The sequence below is a fragment of the Gopherus evgoodei genome, chromosome 11, assembly GCF_007399415.2.
Source record: "Gopherus evgoodei ecotype Sinaloan lineage chromosome 11, rGopEvg1_v1.p, whole genome shotgun sequence".
NCBI classification, from domain to species: Eukaryota; Metazoa; Chordata; order Testudines; family Testudinidae; genus Gopherus; species Gopherus evgoodei.
In genome coordinates this window covers 72,007,196-72,027,585 of record NC_044332.1, presented here as the reverse complement: position 1 = coordinate 72,027,585, position 20,390 = coordinate 72,007,196, and the positions used below count along the sequence as shown (strand labels likewise).

At 42.6% G+C, this 20,390-nt stretch overlaps 1 protein-coding gene across 1 annotated transcript in view; it reads left to right on the top strand.

Annotated features, from left to right (window-relative positions):
* GLI2 (GLI family zinc finger 2) overlaps window positions 1–20,390 on the top strand; it is a 266,185-nt gene that overhangs the window by 221,739 nt on the left and 24,056 nt on the right. Inside the window, exons 6-9 of the mRNA XM_030580490.1 lie at window positions 6,692–6,893; window positions 9,117–9,330; window positions 12,146–12,259; window positions 18,677–18,808. Coding sequence (XP_030436350.1) covers window positions 6,692–6,893; window positions 9,117–9,330; window positions 12,146–12,259; window positions 18,677–18,808 — 662 coding nt within the window. The remainder of the gene's footprint in view (window positions 1–6,691; window positions 6,894–9,116; window positions 9,331–12,145; window positions 12,260–18,676; window positions 18,809–20,390) is intronic.

Here is a 20,390-nt window from a genome sequence, read left to right as displayed (position 1 = left end):
ATATTTAGTCCCTGATCCAAAATCCATCAAGGTCAGTGGAAAGACTCCCATTGACTTTAATGGGCTTTAGCTGGAGCTGAAATAGAAGTGGTAGAAGACACTCTAGTTCAGCTGCCACTGACACAGGAGGGACAGGGGTTTTTCTTAAAGGAACACGACCACCCCTGCTAGGAATACTATGTACTTAGTTGAGTGAGAGTGTTACTTACTGACTAGAGCAGGCAACTGGGTGTCACATCTCTTGGGATAGTCTCACTTTGCCATTGACTGGCAGTCTAGCCTTCAGAATGTCACTTTTTAGTACAGCTGAGCGGGGAATGTGAGAATTTTTGAGTTTGAAAGGGACCTTTCAACAATTTCATAATAGGGAAACTGCCTGTAACAGGGTGGCTTGCCCCTTAAGGGCTAGAGGACTGTGGTCAGCCAATACTAGTTACTGAGTAGACAGACCTGAGCAAGGATCATCTGGCCCCTATGAAGAGTAGCAGAAAGATGCCAGGCTGCAAGCCCTGCAGAAAGAAAGAGTTCTCAGGGAGACAGAGGCTGCTGGGAGCAAGTAGACTCCTACAGAGAAACCTGGCAAGTGGGAGTGAGAATGCTGGGAGAGCAGAAAGACAGAGCCTCAGGGAGGAGAGGCTGTGTGCGGTGGGAGAGACTTTATTTTTGGAGTTTATTTTAAGGGTCATTGTGGTTAGACACAAGCCTAGGTGTTTGAAAAATGGGTCTAATATTTACCTGCCTCACAAGGTATCATGAGGCTTAATTAGTATCTGGAAAGTTCCATGACATTTGCCTTAAAAAGGTGTCCTGGGGACATGTTGGACCTTTAGCCCAGGGAAATCGAGGCTCATGCTTTACATCTAGAAGTCCCAAGTTCCACTCCCACAGACAAACCTGACCACGGTGTCTCTTCATTGTTATTTGTCTTGCTGTTTATCATCTAATAGTGTGTGGCACTGTAAGGGATTAGGTCAGGCCAATAGTATTATTCTATTCTATACTATATAGGTTTTTATACCATGCTCATCCCCGTAGTGCCTGAGTGACTTCCCATAGTGCAGTGTGAATACATATCTATCATGTGTTTTTTGTACTTGAATCCGCTCCCCAGAAGGAGAAGTGTGTGGAGTGAAGTGCCTTGTTTTGGTAGCATGTGTGTGTTGTTTTGTTGTCGTTTTTGTAGTTAAACAGGCCTGTTGATATGTGTTTCTGTAAGCAAAGGCAAGGTCAAAGAAATGTGCCTTGCACTTGGAGCGGAAAGTGGTGCAGGTTAGGGTTATTAACAGTGTCCATGATGCTAATAATTACCTGCTTTGGATAATTATCATAGATATATTTTTCTCCTCCAGGTGTTACTGCTCATTTTCTATGTAGTAAAACAAACTTTCTATTCCCTAGCCACCTTCCTTCTTGGCTACTTTGTGTTGCTATCCACACTGGAAGAGGAATCATTCGTGTGTAACATGATTTGAGGTCAAAGCTATGTCTGAAAACCCCTAATATCAGAGAGACCCTAGTGTAAAACATACACCCAGCCTCACAGATCCTCGATCAGACCACTTTACACATCCCACAGTGCCTGGAAGATCTAAATTAGAGCAGACACTAATAAAATGCATATTACTTGATTTGTGCTGGAAACGTCCCAGCCCAGCTTGCAGAATCTGACAGCTTCCAGCGGAGTTTTACACGGGGAAAAAAAAAAAAAAAAAGAATATACCTGCGTGCAGTGGAGGGTGCACTGAATGGCTGCACCAATAAAACCAGAGCTTCTGTTGGACATCAGGACTTCTTCCCTCTACAGATTAATGGGGAGCGATGGCTGAACTGGCTCTGTGGACATAAATCACTGGAAGGAGCAGCGAGAAATGAGTACAAGGCTTTTCTTTCTATTTAGTAATTTATCAAGGGAAGTGGCACATTAATAAACAGATCTCCCTTGAGGTGTGGGAGTAACAGAGATAAATATGACTGTCAGATGTGGCCTGCTTCCTTCTGTTACAGGAATAGAAGACGGGGGGAATACAAATGCAGAAAACAATATCTGTATCTGGATAGATAGAATTTGTAGTAGAGTAGCACCTAGAGGCCCCAACTCAGAGTAGAGCCCGATTGTGCTAGGTGCTATACAAACATATAATACAAGACAATCCTTATCCCAAAATACTTACAGTCTAAACAAACAAGGTAAACGATATGAGAGGAAACAGAGGCATTGAATGACTTGCCGGAGGTCACACAGCAGCTCACTGGCAGAGCTGGGAGTAGGAGTCTCAGGCCAATTCCCCAGCCATTTGACTATGCTGCCCCCAGTTTCTACATGGGTGGAACTAACTGGGGATCTAAACAACCCCAAACTTTAGGAATGTTCCAGTCTGGATCCAGATCAGAACCACGAGGCTGGGGCCTATCTCAAACCCAGAATGTTAACATAAGCTATTTTAAATTTTATTCTGTGTTAGAGCTAGGCCCCAGCCTTGTGGTTCTGATCTGAATCCAGATTGGAACATTCCTGAAGTCTAGGGTTGTTTGGATGCAGGATGTCTGTTCAGGCCCTAGTTTTAAGGGCCATCTGCAATGTTTGAGGTCCATATCCAAATTTGACAATTTTTGCTTCTGACTTTTTGGTTCTAGACAATCTCTGCTTGTGTAGTTCATTTTTTACCTTCTCATCAGATCAGGAATAGCAGCATCATGGTAGACTTTACTGTTCAAATGGATTAACACAAATCCTGCAGTGTTTTTATTGCTATTAACAGACTTGCCTTTTTCAGGAAATGTTTGCATCCATAATGTATTTGCATCCTTAAATCTGCCTGTCCATCTCCAACTTGCCACTTAGACGGCACTAAGTCTGACAAGAATAAGCCTCAGTGTGGCCAACCCCAATCGTTCAAAATTCAGGAGTCAGGCTTCCCCAAAGTCTTGTCGCTCATGAGATTTGTTTGAAATAACATTTTGGGTTCTTTATATTTGACTTCTCGCTTTTGAGGCTTTAGGTTGCATTTGGGTCACATTAAGCTTTTCTTTACAACCATGCGGGCTAGACACTTACTTTTGTAAGAACGAAAAGGAAAGCCAGGATTCTCACCTAATCACGTATCTCCAGGAGCAGAAGTTCTAAGAAAAACTCCAAAGATTGTGAAACTTGCAGTAATATCACAGAAGCTGGCAACACTGGGTTGCATTAATGTTAGCCACAATAAAGTGGCAGTTCCACCTTGTGATTGGGGAGATGCCATGAAATGGAACTGCAGAAAGGAGTGGTCAGAACCAATCCAAATGCTTCCTATGCAGCTGAGAGCTTGTAGTAAGGGTGGTCTAATGGCTTGAACTCTGGCTTGAGCTTTAAGAGACCTGGGTTCTATTCCTACCTCTATTGTAGACTGACTGTGTGACCTTAGGAAAATCACTTAATCTATCTGTGCTTCAGTTCCCCATCTACCAAATGAGGATTGTGATAGAGCTTCCCTGTCACAGAGGGTTGTTGTGAGCCTGGAACTCATTTATCCTGAGGTGTGATGTACATGAGTGCACCAATACAAAACAATTGGGGGCACTAAGTGAAGTGAAATCCTACTACACCTTGCAGCTGTAAAGATCTAAGACACACCAAGGAAGCTGCAAGACACATTGGCTACATTGCTGCTCTGTCCCTCACTTTTGTTATATCCCATTTCACCACCGCTCACCTATGTGTTGTCTGCAAGGCTGGGATCTTGTCCTCATATTTGTCTGTAAAGTGCCTAATGTACATTTGGCATTACATAAATAGTAACTGGTCCCCATTGATGCTCTAGCCCCAAGGAGAGGCAGATATGGAAAAACAAGAGCCCTTGCCATCTGCCTATCTATCTTAGACACTATAACTGTGGTAATGGGGGGCCATATAAGTTCCTGAGTGCCTCACAGTCTTTAATGTATTTATCCTCATAAGGCCCCTGCAAGGTAGGGGCTCAGCAGAGACAGCTGCTGGAAAAGAAAGAATTGGTAACGCTGCACTCTCACCTACTGAGGAAAGGGGCTTGAAATGCAGGTGCTGAATGCTGATTGGGTTTGTCACATGGGCTATTAGCAGGCTAGCAGGAGCCTAGCAGGTCGTCATTTTGGATTACACGGCAGTAGCATCTTCTAAATATAAAAGCCTAGAAAAATAGGTGACCTACCACAGTATATATGCTGCTCCCACCACTTTCGATGTGACCAACAGTTCCAGATGTAGATAGGCCTCAGTCAAACATTTGGATCTGATCCTCTAATATTTTGCAAAGCTCAGCCCCAAATTCTGCCCTGACTGCAACCTGTGGAACCCCATTGATTTACGGTGTAAATTTTCCCATCGAAGTCACATGTTCCAATCACTAATGCACCTAAGTGCTGGGAGAGTCCAAATTAATCCAGTATAAGCTCTTCACTTATTTCAGACTCCTACAACCAAAACCAGGTAAGGTGGAAATGACTTCATGCCTGATTGACTGACAGGGTCCAGGTCCTGGCAAGGTCCCCTCTGAGGGTAAGAGCCTGCACTTTGTGCTTGAGCTGTTAAATAGGTTTTCTTAAAATTCTTAATTTACTTTCTAGGCTCCTGGAGTCTCACCTCTTTCATTAAGTGGATGCTCTGCATTGTCCAATGCTCATTTCATTTCATTTCCTCCCCTAGACAAATGCACATACACAATTCCTAAGATTCTCCTTCCGCTCTGATGTGCTGCTATTCTAGTTCACTTCTCTTACCGCTAAGTCATTGAAAATCACCGTGTTCAGAGTAATCTTCCGAGACTTTGTTCTTTTTAATTTTAAGTTAATTAAGTGCTGGTGCAAGGTGTTGATTGACAGTCCCAGAGACTGAAGCTCTTTTTTGTCCTCCAAGGACTGAAAAGCAAGGCCAGCAGCTTCTCTACATTCACCCCTAAGCTTGGAGAGGATCTAGGGATCAGTGCAGTGCAATCTCCATCCCCATGCTGTATTTCAATCACTCTTGGTTCTTACACCTTGCCCATCACCCAGGTATCTAGAAGTGTATTCACATGAACACAAGAAGCTCTCTACGTCTCTCCCCCTTTTCTCATTCAGTAGAGCCCCTCTTCTGAGAATGCCAACAAGGGTGCCAACCGTTGCCCAGTTTGATGGTGTTTTTTTGGTAAGAGAGATGCCTCTCTGCTAAGAATCAGGCCTCCAGCCCATTTAACATAGGTCCCCAAACCATCATCAAATGGGAACATTTTTTAACTGATGCTCACCTCATCTGGATCTGAACTAGTGTTTAGAGCTGGTCAGAAATTTCAAAATGTTGTTGAAAAATGAAGGGGTGAAATCATGATTGTCCGGTACCCCATATTCAAGCCAGCTCTACTCGGGATGAGATGCACAAGGTATCATGTCCCATTATCATCCCTATGAGCCAAGCAGTCCCTTCTAATGTAAAATTTGAGGCATATAATTTTGGAGGTGCCAATAATAAGTAGTTCCATAGTTATCACTTTGTGCAGCAGGGACCTTAAAGCAGGGATTGAAAACCACTCAGTTTGGAAAGAAGAGTGCTACGTCTCCCTGCAACCTTAGAGCCTCCATCTGTGAGTAAAGAATGAAGGAATAAATACATCTGTTAATTATTTTTAGGTAAAAGTAATTAAAAATGGGCCCTTTGGAATCTCGTGTTTATCCAGGCTCCTCTAGTGAATAAACACCTTGTTACTCACCCTGCAGACTTTTCATTTAGTGCAAACTCTCAATTTCATCTGCTTTTTAGGAAATCAAAATGAGTAAAAGTGTTAGTGTTATTGATATGTTATTTCTTTGTATTGTGAATTGTATAGCACCTCGGAACCCTGTTATGGACCAGGTCCCCACTGGGCTAGGTGCTATACAAACACACAGCACGAAGACTGTCCCTGCCCCAAATTAGACAACAGATCCTACAGTCATTGCTAATGCAACAAGGGCCTCACCCAAAGTCCATGCAAGTCAATGGAAAGACTCGCATTGATTTAAATGGACTTTAAGTCAGACCCCAGAAGCCCCTTACACAGAGCATGTGCATGATTGGGCCCTATTTTTTTAAGAAAGTGATTGCCAGACACTTCTCTCCCTTGCACTGGAGAAGCCACTGAAGTTAATGTCAGTGCAGAAGTGGTGCAAATGAGAAAGTGATAATCCACACTCTGGGCTTATTTGCCCTGATTCAGCAAACTACCCCATCAACCTCAATGGGATTATTCACATGCTTAAAGTTAATCACATGCTTGTATTCCTTGTTGAATCTGGGCCTCAAGAAGAGCCTGTGTGGTGGAATCAGACCTCCTGAGAGCTAGAAAATCAGGCAAAACCAAAGGCTGCATCTGAGTTCAGCAACCTCAGTCAAGAATCCCTGTTATAATTATTCACCTGAGTCCTGCTTCTTCTCTTCCACAAGAATCACGGTCATGGCAACAAAAAGAATTTTTCTGTAGTGTATGTGAGTCACAGTGTGTGTGTGTGTGTGTGTGTGTGTGTGTGTGTGTGTGTGTGTGTGCGCGCGCGCGCGCAACTCTTCCATGTTTTCCCAGGTCAAATCCCATTCCCAATGCTAAAATAAATGTTACATGGCAAGGTCCTGTGCTGCTAACTGCTTTCATTTATTCTTCCTATAAAAACTAAAACAAGTAACGCCTGCTTTTGTCTAACTAGGCACACTTTTTTTTCTTTCCTACAGTGTCAAGATTTTCAAGCCCAAGGGTTACTCCAAGATTAAGCAGAAAGCGAGCCCTCTCCATATCCCCACTGTCTGATGCCAGCATTGATCTTCAGACAATGATCAGGACCTCCCCTAACTCCCTGGTGGCTTATATTAATAACTCCAGAAGTAGTTCTGCTGCTAGTGGCTCCTATGGCCATTTATCTGCAGGGGCAATAAGGTAAAGCAGTTCGAGCAGCTCCATTTAGACTTTTGTTTCTTTGATCTTGTGCCTATATAATTATTCCATTGTCAGAATTAAAGCTGTAGAAAGGGAACCTTTTAAGGTTTGACCATCTAGTATTGCATGGAATCTTGTTCCAAAAATGTATATTGGGTCTGTGTTGTATATTAAAATGAAACCTCTCTTTGATTTCATGCAAGTGCATATAATCTGCATTTAGCCTGTTTCTTCTGCAATGGTGCATATGATAGTACCTTAGAGTGTATATATTTTTCTGGGAGGGAATATTAGTTACCAGATTTTTATTGATAATAATATGTTCATATCTCTTTGCAAGCAGAAGAAGGGCTAAATTCATCTGTTAAAATGTTTGCTATGAATGGATTTAGGAGCCTAACTTTAAACACTAATTTTTAAAAATCTAGGCTCTTGTGTAAAATTCTGTTCCATCCTTAATTAGAAAACACTTACCTTAAAGGAACCAGTGTTGTCAGCTCCTTGAGTGGTTGCTTAAGGCAGGTTTCACACTGTAGTATTATTATTTTTATCACTGAGAAGTTAGGTCTGTTTTTTTTCCCTATTGATAATGTCATTCTAGACACCTAAAAAGAAATGCAAGAGTTCATAGAAGCTATGCGCTCCTAAAAAATGATTGATCTTATTGTTAGTAAAAAGTTAGATATTTAATTGAAAACTTGCTTTGTCAGGTAACATTTTTTGAAGTACTTATAATTCTAGCTTTAGGAAACCTCCAGATTTTAACTACTCATCACACTTATCATCCCACTGTTCCCATGAGTTCTCCCCGTCTATTGTATCCACTTCAAGTCTCTTGTCTTATACTTACACTGTAAACTGTTTGAGCCAGAAACTATCTTTTCATTATATCTGTGTACGTTGCTTAGCACAGTGGGGTCCCAATCCTTGACTAGTGGCCTCTAGGCATTACCACAATAATAATAATAAATTTAGAACCATTTAATATATATTTTACAAGGTATATGTTAAATCTTAAGAATTTTTAGTGTGTGTCATACATAGAAAACAGTTTAACGGCTAATAAATTGTGTACAGATTGACTTTTTTTATTTTTAACCACTTAAAATTTCATCAGTGGCAGCAGTGACGCAATTTAATGCATCTCACCACAGAGGGATGGTCAGATGTTATAAAGTGAGTTTTCTGATGGTTCTGTTATATAGAATAGTTGCTCTACAGTAACCTGTCATCAGCTCTTATTATGTCATTAACCATTAACATTTATTTAGCCACAAGGGCTTTTTAACAGGGTAGTGACTTTGGCCTTTCCTTTTTGGTCATGTTGTCATTAACTGGTTTAGAATAGATGCAGCCGTAATTGCCTAGTCAAGTTTATTATTTAAAATAAAAACATGAACATACTGCTAATTAAGGCCTAGTCCTGCAAGCACTTGTGCCTGTGGGTAATTTTCCTTGTGAGTAAAGTTACATGTATATAAATGTTCATTGAATCAGCCCCTAAAGTGCCAGATTGACAGCAGCAGAATTAGAAGTTGGCAGTTCTGAGGGTAGTTTTTATGGCGTGTCTACTACATTCTGGTCTGAAACCACACTGGCAACCAAATAACCATTAGATGGGAATGATTTCTGGCTATGAGTGATCTAAACTGGGGTTGAACTAGTGACCTGCAGGAGAAGGGTTACATATTTTAGTAGTCCCATGAGCCATCATCCAGCTCATTTGAACGCAGAGTAAATTTCATATTTTTTAAATATGTGAAATTGATTGTTAAATGTTCCCTCTTCAATTTGTGCCTGAGAGCCAGGTGACTTCACTTCTGTATTAAGAGTAGCATAGCCACAAGCTTGGGAAGTTGCAAAAGAGGTCTACCTGGAAAAACCTTGCACAGCTGCAAAGCAAGATGTGTGGGTTTTCCCCCCATTGTAATCCACACTTTTCAAACACCTTACAAAAAGAAATCTCTAGCAGTATTGAGTGTGAATAGAAGCGGTCCATAAATATGCCAAAGTACAGATGAGACCAATAATATCTGTGTCAAAAATATTCCATAGTGTGTATCATGGAAGATTAAAGAAAATCTAGTTTCCCTATTTTATCCTCTTTCCCATAATTAGCAGGAAGTTCTACCCTTACTCCAATCACTAGCCACGGTTTTAATTCATTTTTTAAAATAACTTCTCCTTGTAATTTTCCCTCCTGTATTTGTATATTTATTGCAGTCCAGCATTCAGCTTCCCCCATCCCATCAACCCAGTGACTTACCAGCAGATCCTGAGTCAGCAGAGAGGCTTGAGCTCAGCATTTGGACATACACCACCTTTGATCCAGCCATCCCCCACGTTCCCTCCACGACAACACATGGCTGTTATCTCTGTCAATCCAGCTCCCGCTCAGATTACTAATAACAACAGCTGCATCTCTGACTCTAATCAGGTAGGAGCCAGCTCAGGTAATGTGATGTGTTTAATACAGCCAAGCAGTGAAATTTAGCTGCTATTGAAAAAGCTTATCCATTAGAGCTGATGAAATAAGGCCTAATTTTCAGAGGTTCTGAGCATCTGCAGCTCTCGCTGACTTTAGTTAGAGTTGTGGGTGGTCAGCACCTCTGAATATCTGAGCAAAAATTAAATGCATTCAGAATGTTTCTTGGTTTAAGTTATCAGGCCATTCCTAAATTCTGTTCATGTATCCAGTGTTCATCGGTGCAAGCGGTAGGTGTCCCATCCAGAGTATCAAGCAGTCTCATCATTCTATAAATGTGGTCTTGGGGGGAGCAAAGACTCATGGATGGGTTACAGCAAGTAGACCACTTGGGGGAAACTTACCCCCAAAACTCCCATTGATTTCAGTAGGGACAGGATTTCACCCATAATGCGCATGATGACTCTGTTATTCATGTGATTGGTCATGTTATATTTCAGGGGTCTCAAACATGTGGCCCACAGAGTTATTTCCTGTGACCCGCCATAGGTGCTGACTCCATGGGCAGCCAAGCTCCCCAAACCCTCCTTCTCCCCCCACCCCGAGTGTGCCGCATTCCCACTCCTCTGCCTACAGCCCAGCGCTTCCTGCCGCCAAACAGCTGTTTGGCGGCACTTAGGACTTTCCAGGAGGGAGCAGGAGGAGTGGGGACATGGCGCGCTCAGGGGAGAAGGCGGAGAAGAAGCAGGGCCGGGGCAGGGATTTGGGCAAAGGGTTGGAATAGGGGCGGAGTTGGGGCAAGGATTTTGGAGAAAGTGTTGGAATGGGGGTGAGGAAGGGGTGGGAGGCGGAGTGGGGGCAGGGCCGGGGGCAGAGGAGAGGGCTTTAACTGAAGTAATTCTAAAAGTAAATGCGTGTTTTGTTGTTTGAGTGAGGTGCATTACTGAGTATTTATTAAAACCCCTCTTCGCATTACAGTTTTTTAAAAGTTTATACATTGACTTTTAATAGCATACTATATTACTCTTCTTTTTTTTTTCTTCCATTTTTGACTATTCTTTTGTATCGTTGTATGAAAAGGTTTCAGTGATGCGGCCCTCTGGCCAATGTACTAGTCGTCATGTGGCCCTCGTGGTGATTGGAGTTTGAGATCCCTGTTATATTTTCTCCTCCCTGACTGGATGATGAAACTTTTCAACAGAAGAGTGACAAATAGCAAACAGCAAACATCAGATGTAACTACAAAGCATTTTTGTGACTGTGAAGCAGCCATATGCATATTTACAAATAACATATTATGACCCTCTAGGGCCTTTATTCAGCAAAGCACTTAGCCATATGTATAAGTCTGTCCCTATTACCGAAACACTTAAGTTCTTAGGTTCCATTAAAGTTACAGGGACATAAGCACATGCTTAAGCACTTTGTTATATTGGAGTCTAAGAGCAGTGAATCAAATTCAAGTAGTTTTTTCACCAATCTGCTTTTCCTTTATTTGACCTGCTCCTCTGCTAATGTTGTAAATCGTGCAGATGTTTTTAAAACCACCATATACTTTCCCTCACTTTGTTTGCTAAGAGACAGAAAGCAAAGCATCTTAGGACTTGTGGTCATGTCAGATCCCAGTTTCCCTTTTGTGCTAAAGAAGGGGCTGGTTTTCATTTTAGAAATCCAGTCTAGAGGAATTTTTACCACCACTCACACACACTTTTCAAATGACATTGGGAAGACATCTGTGAAATGGGCTCTTGGTCTGGGTGTAAATTGTATTGATTTTATTGTCCGTTTTACAAACTTGTGGGGCCCATTTTCATAATCAGCCATACACAATGTATGCACAGGCACCAAACATATGTATACCTTGAGTACACACACCAGCTGAATATTAGTGAGTACACATGGCATATTTTTAATAATTTTTGCTTCTTACTCTCAGTACTTGGAAGTTTAAACTACCATTTTGTCACTACGAAAAGACTTATTTCACTCCATTACCTAACCATTTCAGTTTGTTCTTATATTTTATTTTTCTGGAGTAGACTGTCTAGATTGGTTGTTCTAGAGTATGTCATAGGTGCTGGACTGCACACTCTGGTTTGTTATTGAAGGGTTATTTGACTGGTTTTGTTTTCTTCTGCTTTATTTCATTCCTAACAAGTTGAGTTCCAAAATAATGTAGGTGGTGGAAGTGGAGTCTCCATTTACATAAATACTGTACGGATCTTGAGTAATTAACAGCAATGTCATTACAGTTTTAATATTCTAATTTCGTTGCCTGCTGTTTGTGCGTGTGTCACGTGCTTTTTCTCTTGTAGCCGCGCTTATTTTTTCTGGCGCAGCCAAGTGTGTACACCCTCTCATGTACACACACAGTATAAAGAAAACACCACATGAAAGCAGAATATAGAAACTAATTGCTTTCTTACCATGTTATTTCATCGTTTCGAGAAATAACCCATGGCTTGTTCTTGGGGTGGCAGTGTGGGTGTTAATCAGCAATTGGCTAAATTTGACAGGGTCTAGAGAGTTCTGAAACTGAAGCAGTGGCTGAGAGGGGAATGGCATCAGTAAATAGGCACAAGTACTTTTTTCAGGCCTTCCCTCTTTCCTTTATTTTCTCTCTCTCTCTCTCTGTGCACACTCCAAATGGGTAAATATCCACCCAGTGTAGACAGCTAGTACTAGATCTGTGTCCTGGGCAGGTGGCCCTAATAACCAGCCCAGTTCTTTTTCCGTACCAGTTTGCCATAAACTGGTCATGATGTTATGAGGCTGTATTTTTTCTTCAAACCCTAATGCCACATCATCCCCAATTTTTCTTTCCTAGAACAAGCAGAGCAGTGAGTCAGCCGTGAGCAGCACAGTCAACCCAGTAATTCACAAGCGCAGCAAAGTCAAGACTGAAGTTGAGGGTATGCCACCAGCTTCCCCAGCCACACAGGTAACCCTCTTGGCACATACTATCTTGTCAGCCTGATGCAGCGAGCTGATGGGTCTGCATTGTCTTTGGGAACAATATTCACTTCATGTTTCTCTGCAATTTGTAATGAGGCATCAAAACTTTGCAAGGCAACTGAGCTGATCTCAAATAAAGAGACCCAACAAGGTACAGGAGCAGGGTTTCTGTGATTGATTGAGGGAAGCATTATATGGGTTTGTGGGAGCTGGATTCCTGGTGCAATTGCCCAGAAAGAAAGAGAGAAGGATGGACTATTTCAGCCCTGGTAACTTATAAAAATTATGCTTGACCTTTCTACAGTGCAAAGCTACCAATACTGATGTCTCAAAGCAAACATAGATTATGAGGAAGCCTTGCATGTAGGTATAAAGCTCTCAGAAAGGGCTTCTTCTCTCCTGAGTACAGAATTGCTCATAGCATCATCACTGACACAGCATTTGACACTGAGAAGGGCCCACAGACCTTTGTTTTCTTTTCAGAGCTCTGCTATTGCAAACTGTTTAATGGCTGACAATATCCATCTGACTGTCCTTTATCACACCTATAAACTATCAGGGGTGCTCTGGGCACTTCATTTTCCTGAAATATAAGGCTGTGTTATTGTCAAGCGAACAGAAGAGTTGATGACAAATTCCTCTTTCTGCACTGGTTCAGAAGCAGGTTTCAGCATGATGCATGGGGACAGCAACTTGTGCAGTCATCTGGGGGCTGGTAAAATTGATGAAGATAGCATATCAGGGAAAGATAAACATGCTGGAGTCAGCACGATTAGGGCAAAGAGGCATCTCTCTTGAGCTTTGAGTTTAGGAGTGCAACAACACACAACAGCAGAAAGCACACGACCTAAAAAACCAAACTGGCCGCCACCAAGGCTAATGAGGCTGCATATTTATTTCTTATAGTAAACGAAAAAGAGATCTGAAAGAAATTTCCTGCCTTTCCAAGCATATGTATCAGATAAGCCCTGGGAGAGACTACTGCACACTTACTGGCACCATCCTTCTTTAATTGCATACAGATTATGAGAGGTGCATGTCCAATACCAGTGATCACATTTACAGAATCATGGGGAATACCAGTGCCATTGTGTACATGTATTTTTCTTATTATCTGACTCACAGTGTCTTGTGAATGAAGTAAGTACCCAAAAAAGAGAGAGATTATGTAGAGTGATACAAGGAGATCTAGTTTGCAGTAATTGGATGAGATTAACAAAAGAAAAATGTAGGCTGGGTATTTGGAAGCAGTTCCTAATGAGGAGATCTGTGGCTCAGGCTCCTAAGAGAAGTGTACGCTCCATGGCTTGAAGCATTTAAAAACTGATTGAACAAAGTATTGGAAATACCCTGTAAGGGGCAATCTTGCCTTGGCAGAAGGAATAGACTTAGATGACTCCGTAGAAAAGGGTCCTGTTTTTCAACAGGTCTGAGCACTCACAACTAGAGCTCATCGAAGACTGGAATTTCCATCCCGAAGGAAATGCTGATATTTTGACATTTGTTGTTAACCCAATCCAAATCAAAACTTTAAAATTTTTTGCTGGAATGAAAAGTTCATAGATTCCAAGGCCAGAAGGGACCACTGTGATCATCAGGTCTGATCTGCTGTATAACCCAGACCATAGAGCTTCCCCCAAATAATTCCTAGAGCACATCTATTAGAAAAACATCCCATCTTGGTTTAAAAATTCAGTGATGCCACCACAACCCATGGTTGTCCCATGGTTGTTCATCGTTAAAAATGTATGTCTTATTTCCAGTCAGAATTTGTCTATCTTCGACTTCTAGCCATTGGATCATGTTTTACCTTTCTCCACTAGGCTGAAGAGCCCTCTGTTAACTATTTGTTCCCCATCTAGATACACACAGACTATAATCAAGTCACCTCTTAATCTTCTCTTTGTTAAGATAAATAGATTGAGCTCAAGTCTATCACTATATGTTGATTTGGAAATGTTGCATTTTGTTTCAATTCAACATTTGCCAGCATCTACCTGAGCTGCTCTGGTGCCTCATTGGAGTTGTGGCTTGGGTGCCTCATGCCCTAACAACCCCACCATGGGCCAGGCTCCCCAGCTGGATATCTCCCATCATGCATGGCCCTCCCATAATGCATTCCCATAATGTCCTAAGTGGTTCAACCACAGGGAAAGCAGCAGTGCAGTGTGGGAGATATAGTCCAGTCAAGGAGCCCAGCTCATAGATGAGAATGGGGGCACGAGATGCCCTGACAATTCAGTCAGTCACAGATTAATGTCTGACCGACCCAAAATGAAATGTTTAGATTCAGTTGGACAAACTGAAATATTTTGATTTGAGTCGACCCAACCTAAACTGAAATATTTCATTTCCATTTTTCTGATAGAAAATCAAAAAATTTCAGCAAAAACTGCATTTCCGACAAGGACTTGGGGGGGGGGGAGGGGGACACACATTTAGACAGAACGTTTCTGACCAGCTCTACCCACAACTCCACCTGAAGTTAGTGGGAGCTACAAATATTCAGCACCTCTCAAAGTCCTAAGACTTTTCTATCTCTGATTTTGTATAGGCCTCTGATATATGTTTTAAAGATTCTACCTCCCCCTCAGAAATTGTTCTGTAACTTGCAGCAATTTTCTGTTATCAGAGCAGCCTTTTCCAAAGACCAATCAAGGGCTAATTAGAACAAATCTCTCCATGCATGAGTTGTAAAAAATGTACATAAAAGTCACACCTGGCATGTGATATCATGACAGCTGCTTTAATAATAATACTTGAGCTTTTGTGTAGCACTTCTCACTTTCCAAGCTCTGTACAAGCATTAACTAATTAATTATCGCAACACTCCAGTGGGTCCTGAGAAAAGGTTTGAAAGAGGAGAGGGTGGTGGCCTGATGGTCCCTTCAGGCAGGGGGAGAAACTGCTATAGCAACTTGGGAACAGTGGATAAAGAAGGGTTCAAAGATGGGCTTGTTGGTGGAGCACAGGGGATGGAGGCAATGTGATACTGGTTGAGAAGTGGCAGAGTCGTGAGGAGCTTTAACAATGAGGACATTAAGCTTGATGTTAATATAACAGTTTAAGGTTGCAAGATATCATCCCTTTTCAAATGAGTATGCATTGGTCTCCATTAAAATCATGCTTTTTCCTTAGTATTGTTCAGTGAATAGGGCACTAGAGTGGGAATCAGAAGACCTGAATTCAGTTCCCAACTCTGCCACTGAGCTGCTAGGTGATCTGTATCAAGTCACTTCACCTCTCTGCTCCCCTCCCACCTTTAGGGCTTGCCTACATGGGGAAATTTACAAGTATAATTTTATCAATGTAGTTGTAGCATTATAACTCCACACATGACTACTCATTCTGGAATAACCATAGTAGTATAATTATGCTGGTAAAATTCCCCATGTACACTAGTCCTTAGTCTGTCTTGTCTACTTAGATAGTAAACTCTCCAAGGCAAGGATAGTCTCTATATTTGTACAGCACCTAACACAGGGGGCCTGATCTGAGTTGGTGCCCCTAGTTGCTACTGTAATTCTAATAATTATAACAATCTTCCAGGCCTTGTTCCATCATATTGGACTGATCTTCTTTCAGGCTGGGATTTCCAAAGTAGTGTGAGGGAGTTAGGCACCCAGCTCTCACTGAAATTCAGTGGGATATGGGCACCTAACTCCCTTAGGTCCAGTTGAAAATTCCAGCTTCCATGAATATTCCAGGCTGTTCTTTAAGATCTAAATGGGACAACTATTCAATTTGCCCTCCATTTAATCTTGCAACAGTGGGAGCTAGAGCTATCTGTAATTACCAGCCTCATCTGAGTAATACCCTTCTTTTAATCATTAGGAATGCCCCATTTATCGTCTTAACATATGCACAACCTGCCTCAAGTGGCACATGACCAGGACTTTGGTCTGCTGGTTGGATCGTTAGCTTCCCTGGCCCAGGTCAAGTACTGATGGGGAGCATGACATGAACGCCGATCTATGCCCCCACCCCAGTTCATGTCTGCATATGGCAGCAGTCTGTGGAAGACATCTCTTTGTTGCCACGTTTGCTGGTTTGAATGCTGCTTTAGCTGGGTTTTAGCACTGCTGTTGAGTTAAACTACATATTAGAATCTGTATCCAGCAAACGCTTATTATAATGCCCCACACCCAAAAAGCCAGCAGTTGCCCTTACTAAGAGGCTTCACTATACACAAAATATTAGAACTAAAATAGTAAAAATAGATTGTTTATTTCCAAATCTCAGTACTAAACAATTGTACGTATGTAAGGCCTCGCAGTAAAAGGCACGCTGCCCCTTATGGTGATCTCCTTCCCCATGTAAATCTATCGATGTGGGATCATAGCAATCTAATCCATTATTGAGTAAAATCCATTCCTGTGCAGAGGCCAATGCCCTGCTTAAAATGCCTTTTAAATTTTACCCTGTTATGAAACTCTGGTACCAAAGAGCCCACTATATTATAAGGCTGTTAATTTCCAATGTATCCTAATGGGAAGCTTGCACCTGTAGCTTGGTGGGTTTGAGACTGACACTTAACTCGCTCTGGTTGAATGCTCTAAGAATTATTTCGGGAACATTCTGTGGCCTGGGTTATACAGGAGGTCAGACTACATGATCATGATGGTCCATTCTGGCCTTGGATTCTGTGAATTTATGAAATGCCAAAGGATGAGGATTTTTGTGGCAAGTTTCTGTTGCACTGTTTGTCCTGGTGAACGTGGTTTGCTGATGTTAAGCGCTGCAAAGATAAGACCAGGTGAAAGCATGGCCTGCCTGTCTGCCTGTCTTAGCATATATAAACACATGTCCCATGCCCATACAGCCTGCTTCACTGAAGTCAATGGTACTGTAATTTCCTGTAGCACAGTGGTTCACAAACTGTGGGTCAAGACTACAAAGTGGGTCACAACCCCATTTTAATAGGTTTGCCAGGGCTGGCTTAGACTTGTTGGGGCCAAAGTCCAAGACCCACTGTGCAGGGCCAAAGCTAAAGCCCAAGGGCTTCAGCCCTAGGCGTTGGGGCTCGGGCTTTGGCCTCAGCCTCCCCACCCGGGGTGGCAGAAGTCGGGCAGGCTGAAGCTTCAGCCCCCCTCCTGGGGTCATGTAGCCCTTTCTCTTGTTGGAAGAGGGATGTGGTGCAATTTAGTTGAGAGCCTCGGCATAGCATTATGTTCCCTGGTAAATAGTTGCTTCTGATGTCACGTTCCAATGAAAACAGACTGTGTACCACCACTCTGTGTTGTGCTGGAAATGACTGTGATACACATGGCTGCTACAAGGCCTGCGCGCTAAATCATCATTACATCTTAATTATAATAATTTGCATTTACATAGTGCTGTAGATGTTCAAATCACTTTGCAAACTTTAACTATTCAATCCATGTAATACTGCAGAAAGATAGGAAAATATTATTTCCCTCATTTTCAGATGAGTGAACTGAGGCACAGAGCAGTTTTAAGCAACTTGACAAGAAGTCAGGATTAGAACTTGGAAGGTTTCTAACTGGTGGCTCAGTTGGTTACATCATGCTAGTGGACTAAACATGGAGCAGGAACCAGAAGTTCGTGAGTTCTACTCTAACACTGACTGAATGTATGGTCTTGGTCAAATTACTTAAACTCTCTGCCTCAGTTTCCCCTTTGATAAAATTGGTATATGAATGTTTGCCTACCTCACAGGAGTGTTTTGAGGATTAATTAGTTCATGCCTGTAAAGTGCTCTAAGGATGTAAACCATTGTATAAATGCTAAGTAGTAGTAGTATTACCTATCATTGTAGAGGAAGGACAGATGTGTGTGGATAAAAGAAGATTCAGCCAAACTTTTTGAATGGTTTAAAAAGATTCAGTGGCTCTTTTCCCCTTCCATTGTCTTATTCCAGCCAGATGGAGCCAGGTAACAAAAGAAACAAGCTAGTCACAAGAGAGGAAGGTTGGTCCAGTGCTTAGGGTGCTCACCTGGGACTCAGAAGCCTTGAGTTCAATTCCTTGCTCTTCCTTGACACTTATTGTGGTGAATCTCTTAGTCTCTCTCTGCCTCAGTATCCTCCCTGTAAAATGTGGATAATTATATTATCCTAGAGTAATTGTGGGTGTATAAATATGATGGACTCTGGAGTCTTTCCTCATGCTACATCTGATCTAGCTGGTGGGAATCCAGAGATTTGGGTGTCAGACCCCCAAACATTTTAAGATTGGCCTGTCACTAGCGGTGATTTCCTCAAGCAGATCCATAACTGCAAGACCCTTTTTAACTCAGTATTTCATGATCATCAAGAATGTTACATTGTTATAATGAGTTGTCTTTTCTTTTATGATCAATTAATACATGTCTTGTAATCTATGAGGGACTAAGGAATTCAGATGAAACAAGCTCACTTTATATAATACACTGTTTGTTACAGGAGCATCTGACAGACCTGAAAGAAGATCTGGATAAGGATGAATGTAAACAGGAGCCTGACGTTATTTATGAGACAAATTGTCACTGGGAAAGGTGCATAAAGGAATATGACACTCAGGAGCAGCTCGTCCATGTGAGTAATGTTGGAAAGAAACCCCGGCAATAAATTTGGATTTCTGTGCATTTGTTGTCACTTTTCATCACAAGATGCTGTACAGCAGGAGCTCACTCGGGGAACCACTAACGGTGCAAATTAGAGGTACAGTGTGCAAACACTGCAGGATCAGCTCCCAATTCCTTGAAGAGTTTAGCTTAGATTATTTGATAGTCTTATGTTTCAGCTCCTGAGGGTGTAATTCTGGTTCCCCTTGCAAAGCCCAATAAAAGGGCTGTGTGTAGGGGATCTTATATGGCCGCTGGGGGGATGAATCTCCTCATCTATAATGGGCAGTTGGACACAATGCACCTGCCTAGCCCAACCACTGAACCCTGTGAGTAAGTCTGTGCTGCATCTGGGAAGTGTGATTGCCAGTGCCTGTAGACAGACTGGGCTAGCTCTGTTTGAGCTACATGCTAAAAATAGCAGTGTGGGTGTTGCTGCATGGACAGCGTCAGCTCAGATGAGCCACTAAGTCCAAGCCCACCCAGCCCCCTGTGTTCAGGCTTGGGTGGCTAGCCCCAGCCATCGCCACTGCCACAATATCCACTCTGCTGCTCAGAGGCTCATCCCATGTTACACAGGGGCTCTAAACTTCCCGATCATCCCCAGTGCAATGGAAAGTAAAACACTGCCGTGTGTTGGCCCTTCTGCTGCCATGCAAGGAGCCATAGGCACCAACTCTATGGGTGCTCCAGGGCTCAAGCACCCACAGAAGAAAATAGGAGGTGCTCAGCACCCACCAACCACTGTGGTTCTGACCGCCGGGCTGGCTGCCAATCAGCTGTTTGGCACCCTTGGAGCTGACCACCAATCAGCAAGTGGCTGGCAGGAGGCGCTCAGAGGAGGGAGGGCAAAGAGGAGGGACCGGTGAGTGGGGGGGCCTCAGGGAAAGGGGCTGAGAGGAGTGAGTTGCAGGTGGGTGGGGAGCCTCAGGGGAAGCGGCCAGAGCGGGAGCAGGGTCTCAGGGCAGAGCAGGGGGTGAAACACCCAAACTGAAAGTCAGCTTCTGTTCAAGGAGCCACCGGATTTGTGGCCTAAAATGTAGAGTTGTCTCATTTAAAAACAAAAACCAAACCCACGGATGATGGTGGCGTTACCAATCCCAGAGCCATTCTTTGAAGGTCCGCAAAGTGAGTCAGTTGTCTGATCTAAAAATATAACGAATTTCTGCATTACGGGAAACCTATTTTGTGTTTTGATTCACACCCCTCAGTTTCTCTCTGACGCTGAGGGTTGACAAATCCCCAGAACAAGAAGTGACTATCAGCAAAATCAAGCAAGTTTTGCCATTAACCCTTCCACTGAAGCTTTAGCCACAATCTCCATTTCAATCTGTAACTTGAACCTGGCTCATTCTAAAGCCAGCTCAGGTTTACTGAAAATTCACCAGCCTCATCATCACTAGCCTGAGTTCTGAGTATGTAACAAAATCCTACGCTGAGCAAATTTCATTCAAAAGCCTCGTTCAGCTCTGCTTTTCCTGTTCTATCGGCCTTTTTCTGGACTAGCTGTCAATCTTCCAAGGGCCGGCTACATGCAACTAGCTTTTACAATG